The following is a 14,133-nucleotide window of genomic DNA, read 5'->3' on the forward strand; positions in this document are numbered from 1 at the left end:
GCTAAAAATTAGTTTGCTAACACAATTTTTGATAAGTTTTCAATTTTGAAACTGATTTTTAAATTACAGTACTGCACTGACAAACCTTTAAGGGAATCAATTTCTACTATTCCCATTAGGGAAGTTTAAAAATCAGTGGATGCTTAAACAAACAACTCTGTTAACTAATTATTCTTAAACCTGACCACGAGGAAAGTAATAAAAGCCACAGCATCTATTTGGTATATACATATCCTCATACATTACAACACTTTATTCTCCATCCATTATCTTTGCCTGCCTAGATGGCAAAATAATTTATAGGATGATTTAGCCTAGGAAGAATTTTCCAAAGATACTACATTAGTTTCCTTACCCAGTACGATGTCTGACAACATCCCTGCTCAACCTTTCTGCCAGGTAAGAACCAATTCGATCCAGTTTCTCTGGAGCAGATACAGCATAAAATGTCAATTTCTCCATATCGGCTTTAACGAGACCATCCTAAAAATAAAAACAACAATGAGAGAAATAGGTTCTACTTATGCCTGTATTTCCATGCTTAGTGTTTGTATTTCTAAGTGCTGCTTGCTCCTCATCCCCCCTTTATGGATTGGAAATTAATCCATATTTACCCTGAGCCTGCCTGAGAGAGTCTCTTGAGTGCTAATCACCATTCTGGATACGTAGAGCTTTCAGAAAGTTAAAGCACTGCCCCATTTAGGAAAGCATACACCTTCACAAGCAACGGATTATTCTAACACCTTCCTTTATATAGTAAAATAAAAAAAAAAACCAAAAACACAGCTCAATTATACAGTATACTGTAGTACTTATCAGAAAAGGTTGTTATTTGCTCTCCTCATTACAGCACCCTTTGAAGGCAGGGACTATGGCAGGCAGACATCTGCACTCTGGGCACCTTCTGCTGGGTGCATTTTGGACATAGGAGATATTTTTGTTTAACAAATTAAAGATAAGAAATGTTGTCAGCTGGGTTTATGGTTGCCATATATATGCAAGGTTCATGTAAATCTTTTCTTTTTCTTACATCTTATTTTACAGATTTCTCTTCAAGTAGATTTTTTCTAAATGTTTGGCACAAATAAAGATTCTTTCTGTAGCCATTCTCCAATTGACCTGCCACCACTCCCATATCAAAAGTGTTCAAAGCTCCCTCACTGCCAGTAAGATAAGCAGATTTCTTATCTGTTACACATTCCTCCATAATCTTGCCTCCACCTTATCTTGATTAGCTGCATGTTTCAGATTCCTTAAAGAAATGATCTGAATATGCAGTCTATTAAATGATACTTTTGAAATTTCCAATCAGGAATTCAGGAATTGTGCACTATTACCACTCACTATACTACGATTAGGTTACAAGAACCTCCACTTGAAGGCCCTTGTCCCAAATGTTACCTCTTACTTTATCACGCCTTTTCTCTTAGGTACAAAGAAACTAATCTCTGCTTCTCCAGATGGTATATATCCTTCCAAGTTCATTTCTTCTGTGAATCTTCACAGAGATTGCCAACTCAGAGTGAGTGATACCTTCCTGATTTAAAGGCAGAAACTTTACCCTGTTTTACCTAACATTTTACTTTCTGATTTATGCACTGTGATTTAATATTTAGTACGCTTTCACTTTATATCAATGGATGGAAAGCTTAAGCCAGGTACCGTATCTCGGAGTTACTTATATGTTATGAATTATCCAGGATATCTGGTAGCCAATATATTTAACTGATTAGCCTCAGTTAAACAGATTAGCCTTTATACAGTTCCTTAAATCAGATTAAATTAAAAACAAAATATAGCTCATAAATTAATGTTAAGATAACCGAAAAGTTTCTACAGTTGGCCACCGTTTAAAATAAAGCAACCTCTGGAACTCAAACCCGTGTAACATTTTTTTGTTCCTATCTATTTAACACTAGATTAAAGGAGTCTTAGAAAGACAGTGTTAAATAAAATCAATCAAACACAGCTGCTTTGAAGCCAGCAGTCTTCCATAAAAAAGTAATTTTTATAAAAAATTAAAAAGCACTTAAGTAAAAAGAGAACAAACGCTGCCTGGAATATTCTCCCTTTACTTTTCAATTATCTTCTGAAAACTGTGTGGCCAACCCTATTTATTCTCTGGCTCTTAGCCTGGATTTCATTCCTTCAGGTATTCCTTCTTCCAAGTCCAAATTGGGTATCATTCCCACCTACTCCAGCAGTACGCTGTACTTCACTTCTCTATCACAGCATTCTTTCACTAATATTGCAGTTGCCAATTTACTTGTCTATGAGCTTGGTGGGAGCAGAAGACTGTGTCTGTATTCACAGCTGTGTTCTTGGCATTTTGTAAATAATCTGAGACTAGTTCATAAATCTAGGAACTGTACACACTTAAGAACATCACCTAGCCATCATTCTGAATACATGCCTAATCTAAGAAAAGAATCTGAAAACCAGGCAAGCAAGCATGGATCATTTAAAGGTTAAAAAAAAGGGAAGTATAAAAATAGTAGTGTACATGATGAGATTTGGGAGTAAAAGTAGAGAAATGAAATTAGGGAAACCTTAGGGAGATCAGCAGGGGGGAAGGATGGGTCAGCAAAGAGAAGGATCAGTAGATGTAGATCAAATTACTTTTGGATCTTCAGGGAATATGTTGTCCACCAGGCGTTTGTAGCGAGGACGCAGAGCAGAACAGCAGCAACACACTCCTGTTCAAAAAAGAACAAAATCACAAAGTACGGCAATTAATCATATTGTAAACTGATCTAAAAGTTCAAGTTCTGAGTATTTATGGGTTATTAAAAATAAAGAGGAAAAGTTCAAACAGCCAGAAACAGAAATGGGTATGCAAATTCAGTTATTAAGTAAGAAATGAAAAAGTCAAATTTCTCCTCCCCTCCCCAAAGACACCAGGCCAAAATGAACATGCTAATGAATTATTCCAGAGTTTCGATCCAAACTGCTCTGGAGCATGGTGTGGGTGTGTATACATGCATGCATGACTACCAAATTCACCCTATAAAGTATATATGTAATTGGTACCCCCACCTCATTTCCTTTCTGATCTCATCTTCTACTATTCTCTGCATCATCCCCTACTTACCTCCCCCTAAACCCCACTTCTGCCTGGCCCAATCCACTCAGTTTCAGCTACAATGGTCTCAAAATGGTAGTTCGCTACACTAGGAAGTATAGCTGGTGAAAACAGTTAACACCTCTATCTACATGATGAATTATATAAAGAAGCTGCAATACAGAGAGAATCAACCTCAAGGGTAAGTCCAGGAATTTCAAAAACTGCTCAAAGACTGCTCTGTACATTTTCCGTCATGCATTTGGATGAGAAGACCTAGGTTCACTCCAATTCTTTCACTTAAGGGGTCGCATGCCCTTGAGGGAAAGCACATCATCTCACTGGAAAGAACTGTGAGGAGGAGGAGGGATCCGTTTTCTTGTCCTACAAACTAATAACTTAGTGGGAATGTTGGTCTTGAGCCACTATACAAGCATTCCCATGATTTATGAAACTGGGGTATGTGTGTCTGTGGCTAAGTGTGCATGTGTATGTGCTTAGAAACCAAATGATGGCATGAGAGAACACCAGCCAGAAGCCAAGGGAGCTCAGACCTAAGCAGACGTCTACCATCTCATCGAGGAATGTTATTCAACAGACAACTCCGGGTCTCATTTTGCTCATGAAGCATACATAATTCATGCAGGCAGCAGTAACATGTCAAGTGAGTGCCCAACATGCCAAAACATGTAAGACTGAGTCCAGATTTGCAGTAGAATGGAGTCATTATGCTGATAAAAACAAGACAGAATTAAGACATATACAGCAATTTTGGTGATTATAAAGTAATGGACATACATTATTTAAAATTTCCAGCAAATTAGTGAGATGTTGTTATCACTACCACTTTACAAGAAACTGTAGAAGAACCGACCAAGTAATTTACTCAGCAGCAACGTCTAGGTGAGTATCCAACGCCTGACTCTGAAACCGCATGCTCTTTCCACGGAACCACTGATACCAGAGGTCAAATCAATTAACATACAGATGTTTATTTGCACATACTACTTCCCGAACACCACATCAGATGCCACAGACACAGGAAAGTATAAGAGTCAAGATCTCTGCCCTTGAGTTTATAAACTGTCATAAAAATAGTGAATAATTCAACAGCATATATTTAGGCACCACATGTAGATAATATAAAATGCTGCCTACTGTTCAGGATGTTTTCTACGTCAAGAGGAGAAAAAAATTCCAGAGTCCATTAGGGGATTTTTTTTTCAGACTAACTCCAAAATACCTGAACTATTTTTAAAGCCCAAAAGCAAAACACAGGCCTGATTATTAGAAAGAAGAGCAAGGGTAAAAGCAAAGTAAGCGAAAGTCACATTCCTGTGTCAATTATACCTAATATAAAAATACTTCAGATGAATATTAATACACAGAAATAAATTAAAATCAAATATGTATCAAGTGATTAACTTACACAGGGCACTGAGCTGGGTATTGCAATGATGAAAGAAGCTTATAACCTGATAAGAAGATTAGGAGGAATACTTTGCTACACTAATGCAAAGCCAAATATAGAAAATTCAAATTGCTATTATGGCAAAGAGACTAGCAATGCAACTGAAAAACTCCCCAAGCTTCAGGTTTCCTGTTAGGGTTAGAAGGATATCCTTCCTGTTAGAAGGATAAATTATGTAATGTTCAAAAGGCTAAGAATTCTTAATAAGGTATTAAGTCTCATTTACATTGACACTTTCTGATATTATACACTGCTTTTAGTTTTAAAAAAGCTTCCAAAAAATGTGGACTTCGGAATACACATAATACCCAGTTCTCACTTTGAAGAAGCATAGGGTCTACTGGAAGAGACAGATGAGAAAAACGACAAAATGCCCAATAGGGGGTTAAGGGCAGAAGCTCTGGAGTCAGACAGATCTGAGGTGAACCCAGTATCTTTTACTGTCCAGTGAGGCAGGCACATTATTTTCTCTTATCTTACCTGTTTCCTCATCAGTGTAGTAACACCTTCTTCATATTTATTGGGAAAATGAAATAAAATTATACGTGAAGTTCTTATTAAGGGTGTAACATTTGGTAAGCATCCAACAGATTGGTAGTTACTATTACTAATGCTATATGTAAGTGGAGGACAGAGGAACTTGGCAAATTATAGCCCACGGGGTTGCAAAAGAGTCGGACAAGACTGAGTGACTAAACAAAAACAAATAAGATAAGAACTACAATCAGAGTAACCGAGATGCGTGAGGGTCCTTGAGACAGTATTCCCGACAGTGTGAAAACCTTTGCTGAGAATTAATCATCTAAACATCCAACAAATTCTCTACGTGGTTCACAACAAGCTTTCAATAACAAGACCCGAGTCCAAGGGGATGACTGCTTTTTTCTGACATGCTGTGCGTAGCACTATACCAAGCACTTGGCCGCATTATCCACGCGCGCCCACAGCAACTCTGAGAGGGCCAGGAGTGGCTCTGTTTGGCTAAGGAGCTACGGGAGGCTCGTTTGCCCCATATCCCGTATGGCACAGCTGGTCCACACAGAGGAGCAGAGACTCCAACAGACATGATGACTTTCAAGGGTGACTGCCACGCTAACCTGCAGCCCATGGGGTCACAGAGAGTCAGACACGACTGAGCGGCTAAACAACAACAGCAGAACGCAAGGCCTGGACGCTTTCTGAACCCCTTTAAACATTTGAGCTCTCCACAAACCTTGCCCAATGGACACGGCCGCAGGAACGAGTCTGAGATGAGGAGTGCCCTGCCGTGGAGGGAATACACGGCCACCGCGCGTTTCTCCAGGAAGTCCAAACAAAACGACTTCCTGACCTCTTACTGTACATGGAAACCGACCAATCAAGAGAGACAGCTGAAACGAGGTTTAAAAGCTTCAGTATACTCGGGTTTCTAGAAAATGATAACGCTGAAGATGAAGTGAGTGGTAATTGTAACCACAAAAGAGAGAACTCCATCAGCTATTTTAGATAAGAGAATACTGTGCTCATCAACATCACAAGAACAAGCAAAATGAAAGCATTGGACCTACTCAGGCATAGAAGTGTGGGGGACTCCCCCGTCGACGTCAGTTCATAAGGCTTTTCGAATTCAGCTGCAGGTACCTGAACATAGTCCTTCATGTTCTAAGAGGCGAGTTTCTAGTCGCTCTTCCAGCTCTTAGATCCTTTTACCTCCTGTTCAGGAAGTGCCTAGTTCACTTTACTTGTAATTAATTAGCGGAGGGTACTAGTATACTGTAAAGTATCTACTTGTTGACATCAAACATAAAGCTATCAAGAACCTGATAATATCCGTATCGAATTCTGCTAGCGAGGCCAAACAGCTTAAACAGATATGATTAAAACACTGCACTGCTAGTTTACTAAAGATAGATTTTTATACAGTTCGAATAAGAAAATAAACCTATTTTCTATTTTTTCCCTTTAATTCTTCCTCATCCTAGCTTCCGATCCCGTCCAACAAACTCCTCACTTCTCAACTGGTCCCAACTTTCTCTTTTCCAAAGGAAAACAGGGGGCTAAGTGTAGCATAGAGAGGCTCAAGCAACTGGCAAGTGTGAGCAATCACTTCCTTTAAATTTAATTCTAACACACAAAGGAGAAGGTAATCCACTATTCTCCTCCTGTAGCATACGGAATTCAGAACCTGACTTACGATACAGTAGGAGAAATAGGAAATCTCAAGTGGGTAACTGAACTATGGAAAAATTGAATTGGAGCATAGCTGGAAGGAAAAATTATGACCAACAAGGGTGCCAAGCTGTGTATTATAGTGGTGTGCAGGCAGGCCCATGGGGCAATCTGTTCAATAATGCTCTCTGAGCCTTAGTCAGGGAACAGAAAAGTCCTTCTACCAATCTCTCAGGGTTAGGAGTACTAACAACAACAACAAAAAATGCCTGGAATGTAGAAGCCACTTTAAAAACACTACACCCACACATTTATTTTAGTAAAATTTGCATACTCCTAAATTAACCACTTCTTCTTTAGAGACACCCAAGACACGTGAATTCATCAGAGTCTCCTAGTTCTCCCCGCGGACAGGTGTGAGATATATTGGCCTCTAGAATCCTCCTCCTCTGATGGTGAGGTGTTATGAATAATTTCTAACCCATTCTGAGCCAAGAGGCCTTCAGCAACTGCACAGAAAGCCTCACAGCTGAGCTGACAGAAGCATGGACCAGGTGCAGGAGCACTCTGGGGTGCTGGGAGAATTCTGCTTCATGGGCCAACATTCCACGTGGTTGTGCTGAATACTGCTGTTTTGTAATGACATCCGCTTTCCTAATGCAGCTCTGTAAGTCTGGGGGTTTGGATAACTAAGACTCCTTTTAAAATAAGCTATACTTTCAACTAACCATATTACCCAATGATAATTTAAATCTAACTGGAATTATTAATGTCTCCATTACTAAATTACTAATAATTAAACAATTAGTGTTTATTATTAAACATCACCATAGCACTGGATACCTGGGATAAAGCTACCCTCTAAAACAAAAATAGTAAGTTACTATCACTGTCACTGAAGTTGAAGAACGCTTAGATCTTCTGGTGGAAACCAACTGTATTAGGTTTGTCTTGCGCTTTATTAAAGGAAAAAAATCACAGTATCTATACCTTCTACACAGCAGTTATATTACCTTGGTTTATAATTCTTATGTGTAATACATTAGGAATTTGCTGGTATACTTAGGGCTTACTAAATCTCATATTTTTAAATGGGAATAGCTATGATTACTGGATTCTGGTCCTTATGATATTTCTATCATTGCACCTAAAACAAATTATTGTACTTAGTTATACACACATTTGTCTTTCCCACCAGAATGAGTCACATCAATATAAAGTCCATATATTTTGTTCATTGTTGTATGTCTGGAATATAATAGACATTCACAAAAAACGCTCCTTCACTTAACGAATGTGGACCCAAGGTTCACTGATAAAACAAATTTAGTATCTGTTGATATGTACTACACAAATCAAAATGATAAGAAAACTGTCCATCACAAAATAGTAAATAAATGCCAGAATCATATAATTTCTCCAATGAATAGCTGACAATGTCAACTGAATCACTTTAAACAATTCATGTTTTCTTTTTAGACCTGGCAGAAGCTATCAGTAATCAAGTTGAAAAGAGAGAGCATGTTTTTCTATTAGAAGATTTTAAAAATTCATTACTTCAAGACCTCTAGCTCTGTAGTATCCAAAACGCAAAAGACTCTGCATCACATATATTCTCTTCAAGGTTGAAATTAAAAACTACTCATTCAGTTAATGTCAGAACAAGACACTTACTTCATACCATTAAAAGACTTAGTAACATACAGTCATACTCACACATCCCTCCCAAGTAACTAACACTTAACATGTAAATTTACATTTACCATTCACACACACATACACTACTTATAAAGCCTGTAATATGGGTGTTACTCCTGCACTTCAACTTGGGTACAAGGTATCGTGGTAAGAACTATAGAGTCCAAAAGGTAACTAACTACTTGAAGAGACAAAGATTTAAAAATTGAAGTTTAGAGAGGCTCAAGAGGGAGGGGTCCCGTATATAATTATGACTGATTCACGTCGCTGTACAGCAGAAACCAGCACAATATTGTAAAGCGATTTTCCTCCAATTAGAAAATAAATAAAAATTGAAATTGAAAACAAGATTTGGACAATACTGGAGGACAAGAGCAATCTAATGTCAAATGGACCACATGGCTACAGGGCCACAGAAGTTGAGAGAAGAGAGAAAGCACTCCTAGCTCACGTGAAAGGTTTTATGAAGGACACGGGAGCTGAGCTGAGGGCTCCCCCTGAAGAATGAGTAGAACTATAAGGAAACTGGAGACACCGAGGACAATTACAGGCAGATGGAACAGTGCAAGTTTCCCTATGGGCGACGGCACATGGAAAACCCCAAATGCGTGTTCCAATGACCCAGAGCTCAGAAAGGAAGGAACCTAGGAGATGGCACAAAGGAAGCATCCAAAAGGTCTGCTGAATAATTAGACAGGAGTCAAAGAAAAATGGGGACAAAACACTCTTATCTTCAGGAAAGTGTTCCTTTTAAAAGGTTTCTAATCCATTAGAGGAGTATTTTATTACATGACTCTTTCCGTAAGTAATTCTATACCATCTTTCTTCTCATTCTCAATTTCACTACTTGTTTTTTATTCCCAGGCACATAAACTTCATGGAAAAGAGGACAACAAAGGCATTAACTGGAATTAAAGCTCCAATTCTTTTTTAAAAGATGGTCTTTCCACTGCATTGCAATACTTGCCTCTGCAAAAGGCATAACGTAGACAAAAGTCATAACGTAGACAAAAGTCTGTTATCACAAAACTATTCTGAAATACTGTCTGTAGGAAAAAAAAAAAAAACAGCTTTTCTTCTGAGTCAACTCGTGATCGATCAGTCTATACTTAACATATTTTTCCCCACTATCACAATTTTAAAGAAGAAAAAAAAGGTACTGTTTACTTAGAAATAGTCAATTTATAGATTTATACCTAGATTTTACAGTATTCTACCATACTTAACTGAAAAAAAAATATTACTCAGCAGAGTTAACCTGAAAAATAAAATATACAATAGATATGGTTTTAAGAAAATGTAATTCTGTTAAGACTGCATTTGAAAACCTTTTGGAATCATCATACAGGGGGAAAAAAACTCCACAAAAATTAAAATAAGGAAATATAATGCTCTACTCATTTCATCTGACGTTGGCTTAGCTGGCAAAGCAAACAAGAAAGGATCCACTGGGTGACACAGAAACTAGAGCTGCAGGCAGGAAAGCAAAGTCCTGAGACCTCTGTCTCCACCATCAGGACACAACCCGGGCTCACGTCTGCTTCCAGGACCAGACTGCATGACTGGACTCTGCGAGCCACAGACCTTCCTTCAGTGCACCCAGGGTGGTCCTGGGCGGGAGCACACAGCACTCCAGTGTCCCGGTCTCCCGAGGTAAGAAACTAGATGAGGCAGAACTGAAACTGAAATAGTAGGTGATTTTCCTTTTGTTTAACAGACAGAATACTGACTAAATGTCCTCTGTGATAATGCCAGTAGTACTGTTAAGAATTACAAAAGGAATCACCTTTTCTCCATGTGTAATTAAAAAAAAAAAAAGCATGTGAGAAATAACTTTCCTCTTGAATCCACACCATGTTCTTGACTAATTATGTTGGCAATTACTCTGCACAACTAACATGCTTTGGGGGAAGAGAGAATTATGTAATGGTCAAAGATAAATTCTCTCTCCCTGGCTTTCAGTAGCTCACAGTCTGACAGGACAAGATAATCATATACAAAAAGAACTGTAACTCGATGGGGTAACAGACATGACAGAAGAGACTGCTATCGGAGAACAGCAGTGCAACCCTAACCTTCCTGCAAGAAGTAATGACTAAACTAAGTCTTAAGGAAGCAGCAAAAATTCAGCAAAAAAGGGAGGATCATTCCAGGTGGGGAGAGCCACATGACAAGAACAAGAGTGTAGTTTTAATTTCCAAACAAATCATAAAGTTCTGCAGCATGAGAGAAATGGCTAGACAAACTTGTAGGAAGCTGACGTGGAAACCAACTCAAAGTAGAAGGTACAGAGAGAGAGGAGTCAAAAGTAACAGACAGGATAGTCTGAACAAGTGACTGGATGGTGGTGTCCAATAAGGAACAGAGGAAGATAAATTTGGCGGTGGGAGGAGGGTATCAGAAAGAGAATAAATTTTATTCTGCACATGTTAAATTTGAGGTTACAAACCTAAAAGTGAGACATCTTGTAGTAGGCAAATGATTTAGACCAGAAAGAAAAATTTAAGAGCCAAAAGCATATAAATGATGGCAAAAGCAACTAGTTTAACTAGCTGAAGTCAACAAAGAAACATAGGATGGAATTAAGAGAATTCCGGGGAAAGCAAGCATTTAAGGAATGACTAGCAGAGAAGGAAGTGAAAGGGAGACATTTAAAGAGATAGGAAGAAAACGATAAAAAGAATAGTGATAGAGAAAACAAAAGAGAGTTTTCCAAACTGTATGCCTTCTATAAAAGTACCAATTTACATAGATAAAAGAAATAAGAACTCCAAAAAACAGGAAAAAAAGAAATACTCTAAGAACTAGGGAAGAGCAGAAAAAGAAATTAAGAGTATTTTTAAAAAACACATGAAAGTGAAAATTTTCATATTTTACAGTAATATAAATTAAAATTTCAAGACGTGTTAAATATTTTAACCAAAAATAAATCAAAGCAGTGGCAGTTTCAGAATATCCAGAATGAAAAACACTATTCTACAGACTCTACATTTGATGTGGGAAAAAATAGAGACTAATCACATAGTTTACAAAGATTAAAGGTTCTTCTTAAAAATAAAATGATGGATAATATGAAATATCCCTTAAAAGGACCTAGTAATACATTTCATTACTATCTTAATTAGTTTTTAGTAAGATACAAGTCTTCTATCTGAAATACATAACTAGACTATGTTCTACAATGTTGAGTAAATAATGAAGGATAAAAATAATTGATTAGAGTGAAATAATGGCAAAATGAAAATTCTACTAAAGATTGGAAGAAAAAAACTATTCCTGAAGAAAACCCAAACTTCGTTTGGCATGTGGTGTTGAAAATAGGATAAAAAAGCAAGATTTCTTCTAAAAAATCATCAATTGAGCACTGGTTTTATTCTAGTAATAGATACAATTTAACAGAAGTTTCACATCTAAGGAAGTCTTCCAAGATAGACATTCAAAAAACACTGTAACTGTTTCATGTCTAGTCAACCAATCAAAAGAGATTTATAAAGCCTCTACTATATGTTAAGTGCCAGAAATACAAGATGTGTGTTTTCCAGAGAAAGATACAATTCAAAAATTCTAGTTGTCACACTGTATTTGTATAAATTTGTATCATTTTTATTTGCTGCTTTCATATTTAATATCCTTTGAAAGCAAATCACTTCTATATAATTCTCTGGATGCTCTTCATCACGTATCAGTGGTCAGAAGTGGAGTATAGTACATCCTCAGTCTACAAGAGCTAAGTATCTAACTGTTAACCAAAAGGAATTTTGTCCTATTTCATGGATTCTGCAAAAAAAAGAAGTGCTGTTGGATTTGACTTAACTGTAGACAGACTGTAATATGGTATGTTTGAAGGCTACTAAATGCAACTCATAATGCTTAACAATCTTCGTTCTTTTAGTTTAAAAAAATGTTTAGCACAGAATGTATCTGGTAGTAAATGTCAAAGTGTCAGGCATTACCCAAATATTTAAAGGACATCATGTAAAAAAGGACTGGTCTGTGATGCCCTCAGAGGACAGAAGTTGGACAGAAGTAGTCAAAATACTTTAGAACTCCCTGAGCGCTTTCAGATAGGATTATCTGTCAGCTGCTGTCCAGATTCAAACTAGAGGTTAGATTAGGTGGCTCAGATGGTAAAGAGTCTGCCTGCAATGTGGGAGATCCGGGTTCGATCCCTGGGTCAGGAAGATCCCCTGGAGAAGGAAATGGCAACCCACTTCAGCATTGTTGCCTGGAAAATCCCATGGATGGAAGAGCCTGGCAGGCTACAGTCCATGGGGTTGCAAAGAGTTGGACACGACTGAGCGACTTCACTAAGTAACCAAAGATTCCTTCTGATTCTAAAAGCACATGACATTCCAACTCAACTGCAAAACAAATATTTATGAATACTAATTATGTGGAAAGTACTATACAAGGTATTGTGGAAGGTATAGAAAAGACCAGCAATGTAAACTATTATTTAACAAGGATACATATGCTTTGATACTTCCCTTCTAAATTAACGTGCCATGCAGGTAACAAGAAAGTCTACTGAAGTTGTGGTCAACAAAACACCATGAACCAAAACCAGATCAATGTTTAAAGTTCGAACCTTGACTCACAGTAAAAGCCTTTTATTTCTCCTCAGAAGCTGTCTGAATGTGACATTTCCAATTTGTGAAAGTTTAAAAAAAAAAAAAAAAACCTGACATTTCCAGACGCCTTTGAAAGGCTGTGCAGCTCATATAAAGCAAAATTAACACAGCAAGAATATGACTACAAGACATTTCATTGTATGTCAGAAACATATTGAGAATATAATGGAAATAAACTTTTCCACATTAGGCCAATTATAAGATAGTTCATTTCAGAGCATACCTACAAAAACCCAAATTACTTATTTTACAAAATATATACGATAAATCTAATAGTTTATTTTAGCTACACACACACATTTATTTAAAGATTTAAAAAGTGAAATCAGTTACTTTACCAAAATAAACATCTCCCCAATTTACTTATACTTCATTGACAGGCTAGTCTTGGAGGTGAACCTGGATACAATCTCTACCTTTTCAGCCTTGTTTCGCAAATAAAAACTGTGACTATTTACAGTTCTTAAAATCAAGGCCCAAACTTCATTTCCACGCATTTGCTTATACCATTCTATCTATACAGAATATCCTACCTTCACAAAAAGTAGTACAGATCAGATGCATTCAGTAGTAAGATAACAGATGTTCCAACTACAAAAGGCTCCTGGACTTGGAATCCACTGTAAATTCTAAAATAGTAGGTTCAACAATTTCAAACATAACTCATAACACTGAGATGGTCAAGAAAGTATGAGAAGAAAGAAAGAAAGGCATCTTTGCAACTAACTACAGAAACAGGACAGAGTTGACAGTGGAGCAGAATTCTGTACCTGCAAAACCAACGCAGTGGCCTGACAAGACAGTCGGAGGGTTCAGAATAATGAGGCTCAAGTATATTAATTTAAGATAACAAAGTTGTCCATTTGCTAGTCAGGAATACTTGGAAGATTAGAGAAATTAAATGAAGCTAATTTTTGAAAGCAACAGACAAATGCTGCAGGTTGAATTGTGTCCCCCAAAAAGATGTGCTGAAGTCCTAGCCTCAGTACCTGTGATGGTGGCCTTACTTGGAAACAGAGTTTTTGCACATGGCATCAAATTAAAAGGAGCTCATCCTTGATTAGGGTGGACCCTTAATCCAGAGACTGGTCCCTCAAAAGAGAAAGATATGGGAGACAAAAGGA

At 37.5% G+C, this 14,133-nt stretch overlaps 1 protein-coding gene across 5 annotated transcripts in view; it reads right to left on the minus strand.

Moving 5' to 3' along the window:
• EFR3A (EFR3 homolog A) overlaps nucleotides 1–14,133 on the minus strand; it is an 81,987-nt gene that overhangs the window by 52,186 nt on the left and 15,668 nt on the right. For 4 of the 5 annotated variants that reach the window (XM_043879192.1, XM_043879191.1, XM_043879193.1 and 1 more), the window contains 2 exons: nucleotides 2,620–2,696; nucleotides 356–483 (listed from right to left, as the gene is read on the minus strand). In XM_043879192.1, the coding sequence (XP_043735127.1) occupies nucleotides 356–483; nucleotides 2,620–2,696 (205 nt within the window). Of the gene's footprint in view, nucleotides 1–355; nucleotides 484–2,549; nucleotides 2,697–14,133 lie in introns of all 5 variants that reach the window. The other variant, XM_043879194.1, reaches the window with a different exon arrangement.

The sequence above is a fragment of the Cervus elaphus genome, chromosome 21 (genome assembly GCF_910594005.1).
Source record: "Cervus elaphus chromosome 21, mCerEla1.1, whole genome shotgun sequence".
Lineage (NCBI taxonomy): Eukaryota > Metazoa > Chordata > Mammalia > Artiodactyla > Cervidae > Cervus > Cervus elaphus.